The sequence below is a fragment of the Talpa europaea genome (genome assembly GCF_964194135.1).
Source record: "Talpa europaea genome assembly, chromosome: 5".
Taxonomy (NCBI): domain Eukaryota; kingdom Metazoa; phylum Chordata; class Mammalia; order Eulipotyphla; family Talpidae; genus Talpa; species Talpa europaea.
Window position 1 is genome coordinate 99,997,584 of NC_140071.1, and position 18,139 is coordinate 100,015,722.

Genomic DNA, 18,139 nt, shown 5'->3' on the forward strand with positions numbered 1-18,139 from the left:
ATGGGAAGTGGCATCTCAACCCAACATCAGTTTGCTTTCCAGAATGCAGAGAAAGGTATGTACTTCCAATCTCCCATAGAGAGATTATCATGTGGGTATCCCAAAGCCTACATTGCACAGGGAGGGGCTTCCCTGGGTAGATGAAGAGAACTGTTCCATTTCTGCTCAGGCTGAATCTTGAATATAGTTTTTCCTTCTTGTGAATTGACAACCAGAATGCTCAACTGATAATCTTAGGGGTGGTGAATTATATTTCAGAACTCATATATACTTAAGTAGTCCATGTTGTCCATTGGGGTTTCTCACAAACTGTGCATGCACAAGTGAATGAAATAAGGTTGGGCAAAAAGAGGGTGAGAGAACAGGTGAGAGAGCATTTCAGGTATAGAGGTATAACCTGTACAGACCATCATGTCCAATTTATATTCAGGAGCACAGTATTTTTACTTAACAACTTATATGTTGTCTCTTCTTTATTAAAAATATTTTCCCTAATGACATTAATATGGTATTTTTATTTTGTCTTACAAGGTATAAATAATATTTTCAGATTAATAATCACAATAATATTATAAATCTTATGGCAATAAGATTTACATATTATAAACAGTCTCATTACTGAAAACTCTTTAAATTTCTTTAGTACTTTTTGCCCTTCAGGTATATCCACTAGAGATGTGCAAAGAAATTACTGAATTTTCAAGTCATGTGAAATAATTCCTTTTTTTCTGGTTATGCCACCAACTTACACTAGGTTAGATTTACTAGTTTGCCTTTTGCTTCTTAGATTCTATTTTTTCATTTTGATTTCAATTCATTTTGTAATTTTGTAAGTCATTTCTACAAGTCTTGTTGCAATTCTCTATTGCTGTATAACAAATTATCCCAGAATTTTATTCTCCTTGTGATTTTATCATGTTCATCATACTTTGCAAAAGACCCAGTCAGGTAGTTTGTCTATAATGCTCTGGGGGGGGTTCCCCTTCTAAATCAGCTCTTCAGTCAATCTGGTGCCTTGATGCCCTTGGCCTCTCTCTCCATGTGACTGCCTTGTTCACGTGCAGTTTTAACAGCCTGGTGTACTTGGAACTTGCACCCTAGGGTTTAGTCTGCACAACGCTGGCGCAAGAGTTGCCCAAGAAGGCTGGGTTGTGCTGTTGGAAAGGGGGATGGTGTAGAGGATTTTAAACTATCCTGAACTTCACAGCACCCAAACTAATTAAAGGTTTGGGAGGGAGGGGCTTCCCTGGTGGCCCAAGGGATTAAGTCTCAGCACTATGAAACTAACTGCAATCACTGCAGCATGAGTTTGATCCCTGGCCAGGGAGGTGACCACATAGCATATCAGCTCTCTCCTGTCTCGCCTGCTGCTCCCCTCAGCAGTGTACTTCGGTCCTTCTGCCTGCTCTGGCTCTGGTGAATTCTCTCACCCTCCAGCGCTTCTGACTGTACCCAGTGCTTGTATAAATAAATAAACAAACAAACAAACAAATAAATAACTCTTAAAAAAAAAGATTTAAAAGTACATTTAGAAACTATCAGGTAAAAAAAAAAAATAGAAACTATCAGGTGTCAACAGCCAAAACACACCCATTTATTCCAAATGACTCATGTCAGTCTGGCCATCAGTGTTTTCCTGATGAGTAACAATTAGGTAGAATCTGGATTTTGCTAGAAAATTTACTTCATTTGTGTACAAATGCTCTAGAAAATCCTGAAATTACCTTAGTCTGTAAATTATCCAGTTGTACTTTCCAAGACCACCTCTGGGGCTCTGGGGATACATTGCATGAGAGATATTTTTGCCAGTCACAGGACATCCACCTGCTTTGGGGACAAATATCTAGGAGCCTGGATTATTGGCACTGCCTGAGCCCTGGGTAGGATCAGAGCTTCTTCCAGAACAGCTCACTTTTGGTCTGTTTTACTTGTTGAGCTTTCACATAAGATTTATTTTTAATAAATAAAGTGGATATGTACTTGCCAACTGATATGCACATACTCACACTCATTTTGTGAGTAATAAAAAGTCTGGAACCTCAGGAGTTTAAATTATAAATCTATACTGAGTATGGATTGCATGGGAATTTATCTTAATTCAAATATTTTCATCTTCTTCCTCTTCCTCCTTCTGTTTTTCCTCTTCCTGTATTCATAAGAATGAATATCTGGGGCCTCCCTGGTGGCGCAGGGATTGAAGTCTCAGCGCTATCAAGCAACCGACAGCCACCCTATTGCCTGAATTCCATCCCCCGCCAGGGAGATGACCCACATGGCACAGCAGACCTCTCCTGTCCCACCCACTGCTCCCCTCAGCAGTGTGCTTCATTAGCTCCACCTGTTCTGCTGCCTACTCTGATGAATCCTCTCACCCCACCCCACACCACTGGCCTACACCCCAGTGTAGTTTTTAGAGAAAATAACATCCCTTGGTCTCTCTCCAGGTGGTAGATATACTGTGGAGTGACCCCATGGCTCAGGAGGGCTGCAAAGCCAACACCGTTCGTGGGGGAGGCTGTTATTTTGGACCTAATGTGACAGAACAGTTGCTGCAGAAATATAACCTGCAATTCATGATCCGCTCACATGAGTGCAAACCTGAAGGCTATGAATTCTGCCACAGTCGAAAGGTGGGTTCTCTGCCTTAGCACTCGGGTGGTCCTTCCGGCGCTCCCAGGCTGCAGGTGTGAAGTCTCCCGGCTTCTCACTGTCAGCTCTATCTTGTGTTTGTTGTCCACTTGCTCAGAGCAACTAGTCTGTTATCCTCCATCTTTATATTCTCTTCAACTTAGAAGTCAAAATTTGACTGAGACCACTGCTCATCAATACCCTCAGAGGAGAATAAAGGGGAGATGTGACCCCATTTATTTTTTATGTATTTTATTTTTATCTTAGATCTGTTAATTTTTAGATAGTATTTGATTTCTCCCCTCAGGTGTAGTCCCACCACCATCGCACCCGTGATCCGTCACCACAGTCCTTTGCACTCTTTCTTCTCCTGTTTTGACCTGTCTCCTTCCCCCTCCTCTGCTGTATGCCTCAGATCTATCGTCAGCTTGAGGTGTGGTCCCATTTAATGAGAGGAAATATGGCCCAGTGTTTTCCCAGCCACGTCTTTATTTGTTGTAACCTTGCTCATTGTCACCTGTCCCAAACAGCACTACAGGTGACAGGATTTATACACTCTGCCCACCAGGCAGGGATTCTGGATTGTTTATCTTCTCAGGAACGGAATTAAAGCCCTCACTAATTTTGGGGGCTTCTCCAGGTCCTATAATGCCAGCTTAGCTGATGCTACCAGGATGAGTGCTTTCCCAGGAATTCTGACTGTCCAGGAGAATAACAGGTTTCTGTGTGGGAAAACAAAGGCTTGAGATTAACTAATATAAGAAATAATCGATTACATGGCTATGCAAGTTCTATATTACAGTGCTTCTGAGAATCTTTAATTTCCCACATTCATTGTAAATCTCTGAGACACACATTGAGCATTTCAAAATGTAGAATGATAAAAACATTCTCCCAGAGCGTCTCAGAAGGCTCTGCCTATGTCAGAAACTGCTGCGAGGCCCACACCAGCTTGACTACCTGGCTTGCCCATGATGACCATCCCAGTTGATCACACCCAGCTTGCCTATAAGTTGGAGCAAATGAAGTGCTTTCTATGACTCCTACTTTTACTTGGGATAAAAATGTGATGGATACATGTTGTGAATTCCTGTCAGAATTTAGAATTTTTATTACTTGGGTCCCAAATCATGTCTATTAGCATGAATAACTTAAAGCAACAACTACAACCCCCTATAGATGAGGTCAAAGAGAAACAGCAGCCCCTGGAATTGGGTTGGTTTCTTCAGGATTGCAGGTGAGCTCTTCAGTGACCCTGAATGTCTGTTTCTCTTCTGTTTTGATTTAGGTGTTAACCATCTTTTCTGCCTCCAACTATTATGAAGTTGGCAGTAACAAAGGTGCCTATGTCACCCTGGGGCCAGCCCTGACCTCACATATCGTGTAGTATCAAGTCAATAAGGCCACCCACATGCTAATCATGTGGCAGAGGCAAGACTTTTCAGTGAATGATTTTTAGAAAAACTGGATTCTAGTGTTTTTAGAGCTTTTGAAGTGTCAGGTGTCTACTTTTATTCAAACTCTGAGATTTTAGCATTTAGTTCTGTCAGTGGTAAGGTCTAGAATAGACATTTTAGCAGAGGTCTTGTCCTTCTCCCCACATTATGAAATCCCTATCTAACTACCCATTATTAATAAAAGTATTACATTTACTCCCTACAGAAATTATTCTCAGTGGGTGCATCTTTTTTTTTTTTTTAATTTTCTAGAGGCATGTCTTATTTATTTATTTATTATTTGTTTGTTTGTTTGGTTTATACATGCACTGGGTACAGTCAGAAGCGCGGGAGGGTGAGAGAATTCACCAGAGCCAGAGCGGGGAGCAGAGCAGGCAGAAGGACCGAAGTACACTGCTGAGGGGAGCAGCGGGCGGCAGGAGAGGTCTGCGCGCCATGTGGGACCCTCCTCTGGTGGCCGGGGAGCAGCCGGGGATCGAACCGGCTGCAGAGGCTGCAGGCAGCTTCGCAACCCAGCGCTCAACCGCTGCGCCACAGGGGAGGCCCCTCAGTGGGTGCATCTTGAGTAAAGCCCATGGATCAGACCCTTAAGTCTTTCTGGGTCACTCTTCTATTTTATCTCATCCTGAGATTTGTGTTTTAGGATTTGTGTTACTCATAACTATAACCAAATCTGGAGATTTGGTGAACGGATTTGTTTACAATGCCCCTTTCTACCTGGGAAAGAAGCATTTACTATTACTTAAGTGGCATCTGCTGAGATGATTCTGAGTTCTAACCTTAGGTGACAGCTGACTGTACACGAAATGTTATTATAAAGAATGTATATGCAGGGCCTCCCTGGTGGCACAGACGTTTGAGTGCAGCTCTGTGAAGCTGTCCACAGCCTTTGCAGCATGGGTTCCAGTCTAGCTGGCCACGGAGATACCTACATGGCGCAGCAGACCAGTCCTGTCTCACCCACTGCTCTCCTCAGCAGTGAGTTTCAGTTAGTCTGCTTGTTCTGTTCCCTGCTCTGTCTCTGGTGAATCCTCTCACCCTCCCACACATCTCATCTGTATCCCAGTTCTTGTATGCTTGAATAAATAAATCTTTTTTAAAAAAAGAATGTGTGTGTGTATATATATATATATATTCATATATTCATAGTCTCACAACAAATTTATAAAACACATCACATTACTAGTATCAGTTTTATAGATGAAATCTTAAAGGAACAGGGGCTAAATTATCTAGCCCATGGTTTCAAAGCAAATAAGCAGTGAAAGAAAGATTTGATCTGGGTAGTCTTACTTCAGAACTCACTCACTTGATGATGTAGTACTGCCTGTCACTAAGAAGACAGATGGTCCCAGAGGATGCTAATAAATGTTTTGTTACTATAGAAGAAACGTCTTTAATTAGCAGGTGAACTAAATTAGAAATCAAACAAAGTTAGGATAAATCCAGTGAAAATATTTAACATCTGCCTATATGAGTGCTACAAAAGTGTATTATTATTATTTTTAAAGATTTATTTATTTATTTATTCATTTATTTATACAAGAGCTGGGGTACAGGCCAGATGTGCGGGAGGGTGAGAGGGTCCAGCAGAGACAGAGCAGGGAACAGAACAGGCAGACTGACGAAATGCACTGGTGAGGGGAGCAGCGGGCGGCAGAAGAGGTCTGCTTGCCGGCAGGCCGGGATCGAACTGACGCTGCAGAGGCTGCGGACAGCTTCACAGAGCAACGCTTAACCACCTGCGCCACCAGGGGAGGCCCAAAAATGTATTATTTTTAATCACAGTTGAGTTATTGAATATTTAACAGTTGATAAATACTCAACTCATTATAAAATCAAGGCTAATATCACTCAAAATAGGTATTATGTGAAAAATTTGAACCACCACTTAATAGCCATACCAACCATGCAACAGAATCAATGAAGTTTGATTTAAAAAAAAAAAAAATCAGGGCCTCCCCGGTGGCGCAGCGGTTGAGCGCTGGGTTGCGAAGCTGCCTGCAGCCTCTGCAGCCGGTTCGATCTCCGGCTGCTCCCCGGCCACCGGAGGAGGGTCCCACATGGCGCGCAGACCTCTCCTGCTGCCCGCTGCTCCCCTCAGCAGTGTACCTCCGTCATTCTGCCTGCTCTGCTCCCTGCTCTGGCTCTGGTGAATTCTCTCACCCTACCGTGCTTCTGACTGTACCCAGTGCTTGTATGTATAAACAAACAAACAAAACAAACAAATAAATAAATAAAAAAAAAAAACTTAAAAAAAAATAAAATCAACCATTGAGCCTTACCCTATCCGTACCAAATTAGAGTCTCCGGGGTGGGCTTTAGGCACTAAGAATGCCATGATTCTATAATTTTGGTGTAGTCATTACAAAAGGAATCACTGTGAAGGATCCTATAAATAACATTTTAAAAAAGATAATTAAAGAGCACCTAGTTCTGAAATATTCACTGATTGCATTAAAGTAAGTATAGTATCACCTAATTAACCCCAAAGACACTTGTCCAATAACTTCAACTATATGCTTTCTATGTGCCGGGCTTTACATAAACTTACTTATTTAATTTTCAAAATGATCCTATAAAGCAGGTAACATTTTCATCCCTATTTTGCAGATGGAGAATTTGAGATACAACATAATTACAAAACTTTGCCACACAAGTGGTCTTTCTCCACAGCTTTTGTTCTAACCATTGTCTGACACAGGGAGGACAGCAGCACCCCAGACTATCCTATTGCACACAGCAGGAAAGGTGGAGAAGCAGTGGGGAGAAATTAGAGAAGGATTCTTTCTCCAGAAACAGAGTTCTTGGGCAACTGAGATGTGAAAAAAAGACAGAAGAAATGTAACACAAACCCGTGACTCCTTCTATACCAATTTTTTTAAAATGTTCCTTTTTTGTCCCAAGATTAGCAGGGTAGAGGAATCAGCTCTGAGAGCTCTGCGGAAAAAGTTATTTGCTCTTTCTTCAGATCTTCTCAGTGAATTTGAGAGACTCGATGCAGAGAAAACTGGTAAGAACAGTCAAGGGACATATTCATAGAAGGAAGCTAGTCAAAAAATCTTTGTCTCACAATGGTTAGTGACTAAGTATTGGTTGAATGAACAAACGACCTTTGTTCATGAGACATTAGACAACCCCTGTGATGACTCCTTCTGATGGGGTTTTGTAGAGTGCGGGGTCCTTGGGTTCACACTGGGAAAGGTATTGTAACAGGGTGGTCCCCAGGAAAGGGGGAGGTTCCAGGTTTCCTGCCCCACCCAAGGGAGGGTGGAGCTGGGCAGGGAGAGAAGACCCTGCAGAGGAGACTGAGGAAGGAAGGAAGGAAGAAGGATGGAGCCAGAAGGAGACCTGGAGGAGGCGCATGGAGCAGAGAGACACATGAAGAAACTATGCTTGCCTTTTGGTCGTGGACTGGGTGACACAGATGTGGGTGAGAGACCCGTGGGGAGGTGACAATGACAGTTTTTGTCTTGATGTTGATTTTGCTTTTTTCCCTCCAGACTTGTCTGCTTGTTTCTGATCCTTTTCTGTGGGTCCCCACAGGAAGATGCCTTAGACTTGTGGCAGGCTTTGGGGCCTTGCTCTGGGCCAATCCCATTTGGATGGAGTTTTACCCTTGAGGGGACAGGTAACTTTGGGTGCTTGATTTAGAAACTAGATTCTTTGTCTTTTCTGTATTGTTTCCTAATTGCATTAAAGTTCCTTTAATGTTCCTTTTGTGTTGATGCGATGCAGCAGATGGCAAAACCCATTTAGAGCAGGCAGTTTTGCGGGATCTGCCCTGTAACAGATTCATCAGAACTCTTGTTTCACAGGCACGCAGCAAGTTTCTCCACGAGACAGAGACGTTAGTCATATTTAAAGAACAGGTTTATTAGGGAAAGGGAAAGGGACAGGTTTTGCTGAGAAAGGCCTGCATGGTCACAGGCGGGCGCCCTTGAGGAGAGCTGCCTCCGCTGAGAGAGGTCAGTGAGGAGAAGTCCCGGCATGGTACAGGTCACGGGCAGGCAGGAGGCTTCTGCCCTGCAGAAGGAGAAAGTTGGTGAAAAGAGAAACCTGAATAGTGACAGGCAGGCAGTGGGAGTGCTGCCCCGAGCCTATACAGAGACTGCAGGATATAGTCCTTTTCTCTTAGGGAGGGCTCACGCCTCCGTGGAGTGGCCTGCTTGTTGCTGATGTTGGGTAACAGGCTAAACTAAAAAGGGATCAGAGAGAGATTCCAGGGTGGGCCCAATCTCCATATCTTTACCCTCAGGCCTGTGCTCCATGCCCCCTAGCAGTCTGATCCTGCTTGGGTCTCCTGCCTTGTGATAAATGTGCTGGTACCTAAGGGTCACGACCTCTGCAGCTGGGTTAATGGTCATGTTATTACCCTCGACTCCCACCTCCTTGTGTGAGTCAGGGTTTAGTCTTGTGAGGCCTCCTTTCCATTTTTTCTATTCTTGTCCTCTATCACTTCCATTTTTTAAAATTTATTTATTTTAACATTTATCATTTTTAAAAAAAATTTTAGACAGTATTTACTACCCCCCCACCCCCTCATATTGAGTCCCATAGAATTTCCTTCCCCAAGGCACCTATGCACCATCACTTCCCCTGTGCTCCTCCCTCCCTCCCTCTGATCCCTCTCCCTCCTTCTCCCCTACAGTATGTCTCTGGTTTATAATTGTCTATTTTTGCTTTGTTGTGTTTTATACTGTTATTATTATTTTTTATACTGATATCTTATTTGGTTCCCCTATATTCCTGTTATAAGTGAAACCATCCGATGTTTTTCTTTTTCCTTCTGGCTTATTTCACTGAGCATAATTCCTTCTAGTTCCATCCACATTGCTGTGAATGGCATGAGTTTATCTTTTTTGATTGCTGAATAATATTCCATTGTGTATATATGCCACATCTTCTTGATCCAGTCATCTATTTTTGGGCATTTGGGTTGTTTCCAGGTTTTACCTATTGTAAATAGTGCTGCAATAAACATAGGGTTACAGGTGCTCTTTTGAATCACTGTTTTTGTGTCCTTTGGGTAGATCCCTAGTAGTGGAATTGCCGGATCGTATGGTAGCTCCATTTTTAGTAGACTGAGGAACCTCCAGATAACTTCTTCCATTTTATTCAACTTATTATCCCAGCTATGTTTTATAAAATTTTAAATTCCCAGCTTTTAACAGAATATGAACTGGGCTAAATATAGTTGGAGATGGTGAAAAAAAATGCAGTGAAGAGGAGGCTGATAAGATCAGAACTAAGCAGGGCCTCCCTGGTGGTGCAGCGGTTGAGCCCTGCGTTGCGAAGCTGCCCGCAGCCTCTGTGGCGCTGGTTCGATCCCCGGCTGCTCCCCGGCCACGGGAGGAGGGTCCCACATGGCGCGCAGACCTCTCCTGCTGCCTGCTGCTTCCCCTCAGCAGTGTACTTCGGTCCTTCTGCCTGCTCTGCTCCCCACTCTGGCTCTGGTGAATTCTCTCACCCTCCCGCGTTTCTGATTGTACCCAGTGCTTGTATAAATAAATAAATCTTTAAAGAAAAAAAAAAAGATCAGAACTAAGCAAAAAACAATAGATGGGGCAGTTTGTTAGTATATATCCAAGATCAGCAAAAGACCAAAGATTTGGCCTTTTGTAGTTAAGTCTGTGCTTATCTGTTATGTATTCTAGTATCTGAGTTAGAGATTTATTTTTTTCTCACCTCAGTGAAGTGTCTAATGGATCTTCATTAGATATTGCAGTATTAAAAATCACAGTAGTGGGCCTCCCCAGTGGCACAGCGGTTGAGTGCTGGGCTGCGAAGCTGCCAGAAGCCTCTGCAGCGCCACTTAAGTCACCAGCGAGGATCCCACATGGCGCGCAGACCTCTCCTGCCGTGCCCGCTGCTCCCCTCAGCAGTGTACTTCAGTCCTTCTGCCTGTTCCGCTCCCCACTCTGGCTCTGTTGAATTCTCTCACCCTCCCACGCTTCTGACTGTACCCAGTGCTTGTATAAATAAATAAATAAATCTTTAAAAAAACAAAAAAAAATCACAGTAGTTGTCATAAATTCACGGCAATATCTTTTCATACACATACAACTAACACTATATATGTGTAATGTTTTATGCTATGATTTACAGGAATATGGCATGATTCTAGTAGTCTTACCAGAATTAACAAATAAAAAAGGAATGACTAATTAAATTTAAATTACAGAGAGACAACAAATTATTTTTTAATATAAGCATTTAATAAGTATGCAGTATTTGTGACATACTTATTCTTTAGGGCTGTATGAAATTCCAGTTTAACTGGGCATCCTGCATTTTAATTGGCAACCCTGGTATCTAGACAAGTCTTTTGTGACCATTATATAAATATAGTGACCGTGCCCATTCTTACTATTACCTGTAGATAGTAAGAAGAATGTCAGGATAAAAATGTTCTGTTGGGCCGGAAACTATAAAGTGACAAGTCAATAAGCAGCTCTTGCCTGCAGGGCTGATTAGCCTGAGCGACTGGGCAGCAGCTGTGGAGTCTGTGTTGCGTCTTGGCCCGCCATGGCGGATGCTGAGGCCACAGCTGGTGAGCAACTCAGCAGACAGCTGACTGGAGTACAGGTCCTGACTGGAGGACTTGGCCAAGGGACAACTGAGCCATGAGGTAAATGTGTGAAAACAGTGGGTTAGGCAACATTGTGCACCAAGAAGTCCCTTATGGGGAACTTTTTTTTTTTTTGAAAATTTATTTATTTATGCATACAAGAACTGAAGTACAAGCCAGAGGTGGGGGTGGGGGTGAGAGGATTCAACAGAGACAGAGTGGGGAACAGAACAGGCAGATTGACTGCAATGCACAACTGAGGGAAGCAGTAGGCAAGACAGGAGAGGTCTGCTGCCCATATGGGTCACCTCCCTGGCCAGGGATTGAACTCATACTGCAGTGGCTGCAGATAGCTTCATAGTGCTGTGACTTAACCCCTTGTGCCACCAGGGAGGCCCCTATAGGGAACTTTGAACGAGAAACAATGAGCTATTGAGAACCCAAAAGGGAATAGGAACGAAAAAGAGGGAACAATTTCTTTGCACTATTACCTGTGGTAATAGTGGTAGACTATTACCACTATTACCACAAAGTCAAATAGACTTTGTGGTAAATGATTTACATATGTTGCCTGAGTTTATCCTCAAAACCACCCTGAGAGATAGGTATTATCTGCAGCATTCTGCCTAAGACGACATTGCTGCACAGAGCATAAGTAACCTGCCTGAAATTATAGAGCTTCAAAGGCATACAACCTAGTTATTAATATGTCTGACTTCCTTGAACCATGCTGCTTCCCCCATTAAAAAAAACTATTTTTTCAAAGAATACTTGTCGAATGTATAATGTATGTGAGGCTTTGGGCTATGAACTTTAAAAAAAACAACTTAATCGCAATATGATTCACATACCGTATAATTAATCCATTTGATGTGTAGAGTTCAGTGGTTCTTAGTGTATTGGCAGATATGTGCAACCATCACCATGGTCAATTTAAAGATCGTTTTCTTCATGGGCCAGGTACTTCTTAAACCATTTGTTTATTTGGTAGGTGTAAGTGGGTTGGAGGTTTGAAGGGATGGTAAAAACATTTTCAGGTTTTTTTCAAGAGTATCTTATTGTCAGGGTGGATTGTGTATTAATTATTTATTAGGACAAGCCTAAAGGTAAGGTATGAAAAGGAAAATGAATTTTTTTCTTGCAGAATATACAGTCAAATTTGCTGGAAACACTATCAAAATTGATCCAACTTGGAGACTATTTTTAGGATCATTGACCTGATCATTGGGTTAAGGGCACCCATTATCCTATCACTTCTGACATATAGCAAGTATTTCACTACCTTTTAGTCTCCTCTATGATTTTTTAGTTCTCTTCTCGAGCACTTTGGTAGAAATGGGATAGAAATGCTTAAAATGGCAGAAGCCAGGACAGTACTTGAGCAATATGAGCAGTTGTTAGATGGATTGGGGGGAGGAGACAAATTGGGTTCTTTTTGTAGGAAGAATAATTATTAGATATAATTATTCACTGTATCCTTTACAGTTCTATCAAAGTCACAAAATAATGAGGAATACCTAGAACAGAAAGGTTTTTGCAATCTTGCTTCCAAAATAGTTTTACAAAATATTTTATGTAGATGTTCAAGAAGTTTCCAAAAATGTATAGGGAAGTGTACTCTCACACTCTACTCCCAGTGGATAAAATACTACTGAACATTAGTACATCTTTTTTTTTTTTTTAGATATAATTCACATACCCGTTGACTCATTTAAAATATTCAGTTCAGTGGTTTAGTGTAGTCACAGTATTTTTTTTCACATTTTATTTAAATTTTATTTTTTATATTCCCCATACAATTACAACCCCCTTATTTTGACCCCAAGCCCTCTTTTCCCCGCCCCCCACCCCCATAGAGTGTCTCTGGTTCATAGTTGTTTGTTGATTTTGATATTTTCTTTCTTATAGTTATTCTTTTTCCTGGTCCCTTTTTTAAGTTTTCTAGGTTCCTGCTATGAATGAGACCATCCAATATTTTTCTTTTTCTTTCTGGCTTATTTTGCTGAGCATGATCCCTTCCAGCTCCATCCATGTTACTGCAAATTGCATGTGTTTATCTTTTTTGATTGCTGAGTAATATTCCACGGTGTATATGTACCACATCTTCTTGATCCAGTCATCTATTTTGGGGCATTTGGGTTGTTTCCAAAGCTTAGCTATTGTAAATAGTGCTGCTATAAACATAGGGGTGCAGGTGCCCTTTGGAATTACTGTTTCTGTGTCCTTTGGGTAAATACCCAGGAGTGGAATTGCTGGATCATATGGAAGCTCTATGTTTAGTAGGTCAAGAAATCTCCACACAGCTCTCCATAGTGGTGGGACCAGTTTACACTCCCACCAATAGTGCAGGAGAGTTCCTTTTTCTCCACAACCTCGCCAACATTTGTTGTTGCTAGTTTTTTTTAATAAGTGCCATTCTCACTGGTGTGAGATGGTATCTCATTGTAGTTTTGATTTGCATTTCCCTGATTACAAGTGATGTTGAACATGTTTTCATATGCCTGTTGGCCATTTGCATTTCCTCTTCAGAGAAGTTTCTTTTTAGCTCTTCTGCCCATTTTTTGACTGGATTATTTTCTTTGTTGTTGTTGAGTCTCATCAGTCCTTTGTAGATTTTTGTGATCAGTCCTTTATCATTAGTGTTGTGTGCAAAAATGTTCTCCCAGTCGGTGGGGTTTCTCTTTGTTTTGGTTATTGTCTCTTTTGCTGTGCAGATCTTTGCCTTCACTATCACTGCTTTGGGTGATGTGTCTGTAAAGAAGTCACAGTATTTTTGATAACCACCATCATTATCTAATTTTGGAACATTTTCATACCCTAAGAAGAAACTCGTGTTCAGTAACAGTCACTGTTCCTTCCCTGTCCCTTCTCCACCTGCCCCCCGCAGCCATAATCTGCTTGCTGTCTCTATGGATTTGCCTATTCTGAACATTTCATATAAATGGAATCATATGGTGTGTGGCCTTTGTTGTCTGGCTTCTTTCACTTAGCATAATGTTTTCAAGGTTCATCCACATTGTAACTTATTAGTTCTTTATTCCTTGTTATAGTGGATCCTTATCAATTCTGTGGATATACCACATTTTGTTTATCCATTCACTAGTTTACAGGCATTTTGGATTGTTTCCACATTTTGGCTATTATGAATACTGCTGCTATGAACATTCATCTCCAACTTTTGGTGTGAACATATGTTTTCAATTCTCTGTACTATATTCTTAGGTGTGCCATTGCTGGATCACATGGCAAAACACTGCCAACCTGTTTTTCACAGTGTCTATAACATTTTATATTTTTACCAACAATGTATGAGGTTTCCAGTTTCTGCAAGTTTCTCACCAGCACATTATTTTCTTTCTCTTAAAAATAGCCACCCTACTGAGTGTGAGTATCTCATTATGGTTTTGATTTATATTTCTTTAATAACTAGTGATTTTGAGCATCTTTTATGTGCTGATTGAAATTTGCATATCTTCTTAGGAGAAACATCTATCCAAATCCTTTACCTATCTTTTAATCAGGTTATTTGTTCTTTTTTTTCCTGAAAAATTGACATTTGACATCACATTATCAGGGGTTATTTGTCCCTTAATTATTGAGTTGTGAAATTTCTTTATATGTTCTGGGTACTATAGCTTCACCAAATAAATGATTTATAAATATTTTCTTTGTTTTCATGGGTTGTCTTTTCAGTTTCTTGGTAGTATCTTTTGATTAACAGAAGCTCTTATTTTAAAAATTTCAATTTTTCTTTTTTGTTTTGTTGTTTGTGCTTGTGATACCATATCTAAAGAACCATCATGTAATCCAAGGTCATGAAGACTTCCTGTTTTCTTGTATGAGTTTTATAGATTTAGGTCTTAGAGTTAAGTCTGATCCATTTTGACTGAATTTTTGTTTATAGTGCCAGTAGAAATCTAGCTTCATTCTTTCACATGTGGATTCTAGTTGTCCCCTACCATCTGTTGAAAAACTATTTTTCACCATTGAGTGGTCTTGGAGTCCTTGTAGAAAATCAATTGATCATAAGTGTATGGGTTCAAAGTTGTTTTTATAAGCAGAATAAATTAATATATTCTTGGAATGACTATTCAGGGTACCTTAACACTTTGGTTTGAATAATTGTTTTAAGGTCTAGCCTGTGCATTATAGGACATTTAGCAGCATCCTTGACCTTTATCTCCTAGATGCCAGTAACACCCTACTTCCACCCTAGTTGTAACATTCAAAAATGTCTTCAGATATTGCCAAATATTCTCAAGAGGGACAAAGCAAAAGTTGTTCCCAGTTGAGAGCCAATTGTGATCTACTAGTTTTGTGGGACTCTTGGTAGTTTAAACTAGATAGCAGGTCTTGGGTGTTTTTGTATGATTCCGAAAAGGAACCATATGTCCTAAAGAGGAAATGAACACTGGAAACTAGACTGACTCATGGAGATTACTTCCTCTCTCTGGTAAGGGCTCATATCCCTGGACGAGTTCGGGCAGACCCGGAAGCTCTTTCGCCCTCATATGAACATTGACATCACAGATGACTGCATCTGTGGCCTGGCTCAGAGCATTGACTTCAGTAAAGATGGCCACATCGCCATCAATGAGTTCCTGGAGGCTTTCCGCCTCATGGAGAAATTGGCTCAGAGAGCGGTGCCTCAGATTCCCTTCAAGTCATAAGATCTAGTGACAGTGTGTGCAGCAGGCCAGAGGCCTACAAGGATAGCCTGCTCTCCATTGCATGAGGTGCCTCATAAACAATGTCATGCTCATCACTGGCATTGATCCTTTAATGTGTGCAACTTTATGCTGAGAATTTGCTTTTCAATATGTATCAGAATCACCTATTTGGGATGGCATGTATATGTGAGTGCTTTAAAACATAATAGGTGCCCTATACCCATCTTAGAATTTTCACAAAGTAGAACATGGTTATAAGTATTTTATTTATTTTTTTACTCTTTTTTTAATATTTTATTTTATATAATTCTTACATCATTTTTCATTTTTGCACAATGTATGCATTTTCATTTTGGTTATATTCCCCATACAATTGCACCCCCCTTTATTATGACCCTAATCCTTCCTCTCCCCGGGTCCTCCGCCCCGCTGCCATAGTGTGTCTCTAGTTATAAGTATTTTAAATCCTAAAGTCTACTCCAGTTAAAAACCACTATTAATTCAATCCTCCTGACTTACTATTTTTTAAAAATGTTTTATTGGTAAAGGAGTATCATAAAAAATTGTTTGTACCATAACCCAAACATGGATTTCATTTGTTGTTTATTTTTTTTGCACTGTAACTATAGTGTTTATATAATTTAATGTTCTGCTTTTAAAAAATATGTTCACATCTAATTATAAACTCTTCTGTTACTACATAGTCTTCATGATTACAGTATGACTTCATGATTTCCTTTTAAACAGATACACTATAATCTATTCAGCCATTCCTCAATTGTTAAATGTGTATATTATTTCTAGTTTTTCATTATTATAAATAACTATGGTTAAAAACTTTGTATATATACCTTGCTTTACAAAATTTTTTTAAGTTCTACATTTTCTTAGAATGAAATTCCAGGAATAGTATTATTTTGTCAAGGGTATTGTATTTTTCTCTAAAAAGATTTACTATAAGGAATTGGCTCTCTTGACTATAAAACCGAGAAATCTCAAGAACTACATCCAGCTAGCTGGAGACTTGGAGAGTTGATGATGTGGTTCCAGTCTGAGTTGGATGGCCTGAGAACCAGGAGCGCTGATGGTTTAAGTTCCAATCTGAATTTGACGCCAAAGGCAGGAGAATACAGTGTCCCAGTTTGAAGACTGTCAGGCAGAGAGATAAAATTCTTTCTTACTTAGTCTTTATTTTATTCAACCCTTCAACAAATTGGATGACAGTCTGTTTTACTCAATTTACTGATTCCAGGATTATCCAGAAATACCCTCACAGATGTAATCAGAAATAATGTTTAACCAAACAGCTGGGTGTCCTGTGACCAAGTTGACACATTATTTTTTTTAATTATGCCAAGCTTCATTTTTTTCCTTTATATATATATATATATATATCATCATCATCATTTATTTATTTTTGTACAATGTATGCTTTCTCCTCTCAGGTATAGTTGCCATAAAATTCCCACCACCAATTCACCCATGAATCATCACCATAATCCCTTGTGCTCTTCTCTACCATGTTTTGATCCCTCTACCACACCCTCCCTTGCAGAATGTCTCTGATTTATAGTTGCCTTCTAACTTTATTTATTTATTATTATTGGGGTTTTTTTCCTGATCCCATATTTGGTTCCCTTATATTCCTCCTATAAGTGAAACCATCCGATATTTTTCTTTTTCCTTTTGTCTTATTTCACTGAGCATAATCCCTTCCAACTCTATCCATGTTTCTGTGAATGGCATGAGTTTATCTTTTTTAATTGCTGAATAGTATTCCATTGTGTATATATACCACATCTTCTTGATCCAGTCATCTATTTTTGGGCATTTGTGTTGTTTCCATAGCTTACATATTGCAAATACTGCTGTAATAAACATGGGGTGCAGGTATCCTTTTGAATTAATGTTTGCTCTTCTGGACTGAGAATAAACTATCATGAATTTACAAGTTTTGTGTGCAATCATTTCTAGTTTTTGCTAAATGTGAACAACTGAGCTCCATGCTATTTTATTAGTGGACGCAAGCACAGGTTAGGTTCTCTATGGATCCGGGCAGAGGGTAAAGAAGAGTACTGGTGGGTCTCCCCAGTGGCGCAGCGGTTGAGCGCTGGGTTGTGAAGCTGCCCGCAGCCTCTGCAGCGGCGGTTCGATCCCTGGCTGCTCCCCGGCCACCGGAGGAGGGTCCCACATGGCGCGCAGACCTCTCCTGCCGCCCGCTGCTCCCCTCAGCAGTGTACTTCGGTCCTTCTGCCTGCTCTGCTCCCCGCTCTGGCTCAGGTGAATCCTCTCACCCTCCCATGCTTCTGACTGTACCCAGTGCTTGTATTAAATAAATAAATATTAAAAAAAAAAAAAAAACACGAGGCAGTATTTAAAAAAAAAAAGAAGAAGAAGAAGAGTCCTGGAGCCCTCAGTGGCATTTCCAGGCTTTTAGTGATCTTTCTAAGCCACTTGTAGTGCGGCAACCGGGCACCAGCAGGCAGAGGGGCAGGCCTCCTAGCACTCCACGAATCTTTACTCTGGGCTCTCTCTGGTATAGACTCACAGTCTCTTCCTCTCATGGCTGTTCACCCCTGCACTGACCTCTGCCACACCCTTATAGGCACAGCCTCTCAGCTCAGGTGTGGCCTTCCACATGCCCACACCATACTCCAGGTGTCCATTGGGCATGTGTACCCCGAGCCCACGCTGCCAAGCGCCTTCTGCATTCAAGGCTGCAGATGACAGACACAAGGCCAACAGTGTAAAAGCCTGAGCAATCTTCATTTACCCTACACTACCTCTCCTATCTCATTTCATTTGTAACATAA

The 18,139-nt window shown here is 40.9% G+C and overlaps 1 protein-coding gene across 1 annotated transcript in view; it reads left to right on the top strand.

Annotated features, from left to right (window-relative positions):
- PPEF2 (protein phosphatase with EF-hand domain 2) overlaps positions 1 to 18,139 on the top strand; it is a gene marked incomplete at both ends in the record, with an annotated part of 50,088 nt that continues 31,949 nt past the window's right edge. The window contains 12 exon segments of the mRNA XM_084232978.1: positions 1 to 55; positions 644 to 660; positions 2,445 to 2,630; positions 3,917 to 4,012; positions 4,016 to 4,060; positions 6,993 to 7,098; positions 10,553 to 10,659; positions 10,663 to 10,677; positions 10,681 to 10,716; positions 11,801 to 11,838; positions 11,840 to 11,884; positions 15,113 to 15,299. Coding sequence (XP_084089104.1) covers positions 1 to 55; positions 644 to 660; positions 2,445 to 2,630; positions 3,917 to 4,012; positions 4,016 to 4,060; positions 6,993 to 7,098; positions 10,553 to 10,659; positions 10,663 to 10,677; positions 10,681 to 10,716; positions 11,801 to 11,838; positions 11,840 to 11,884; positions 15,113 to 15,299 — 933 coding nt within the window.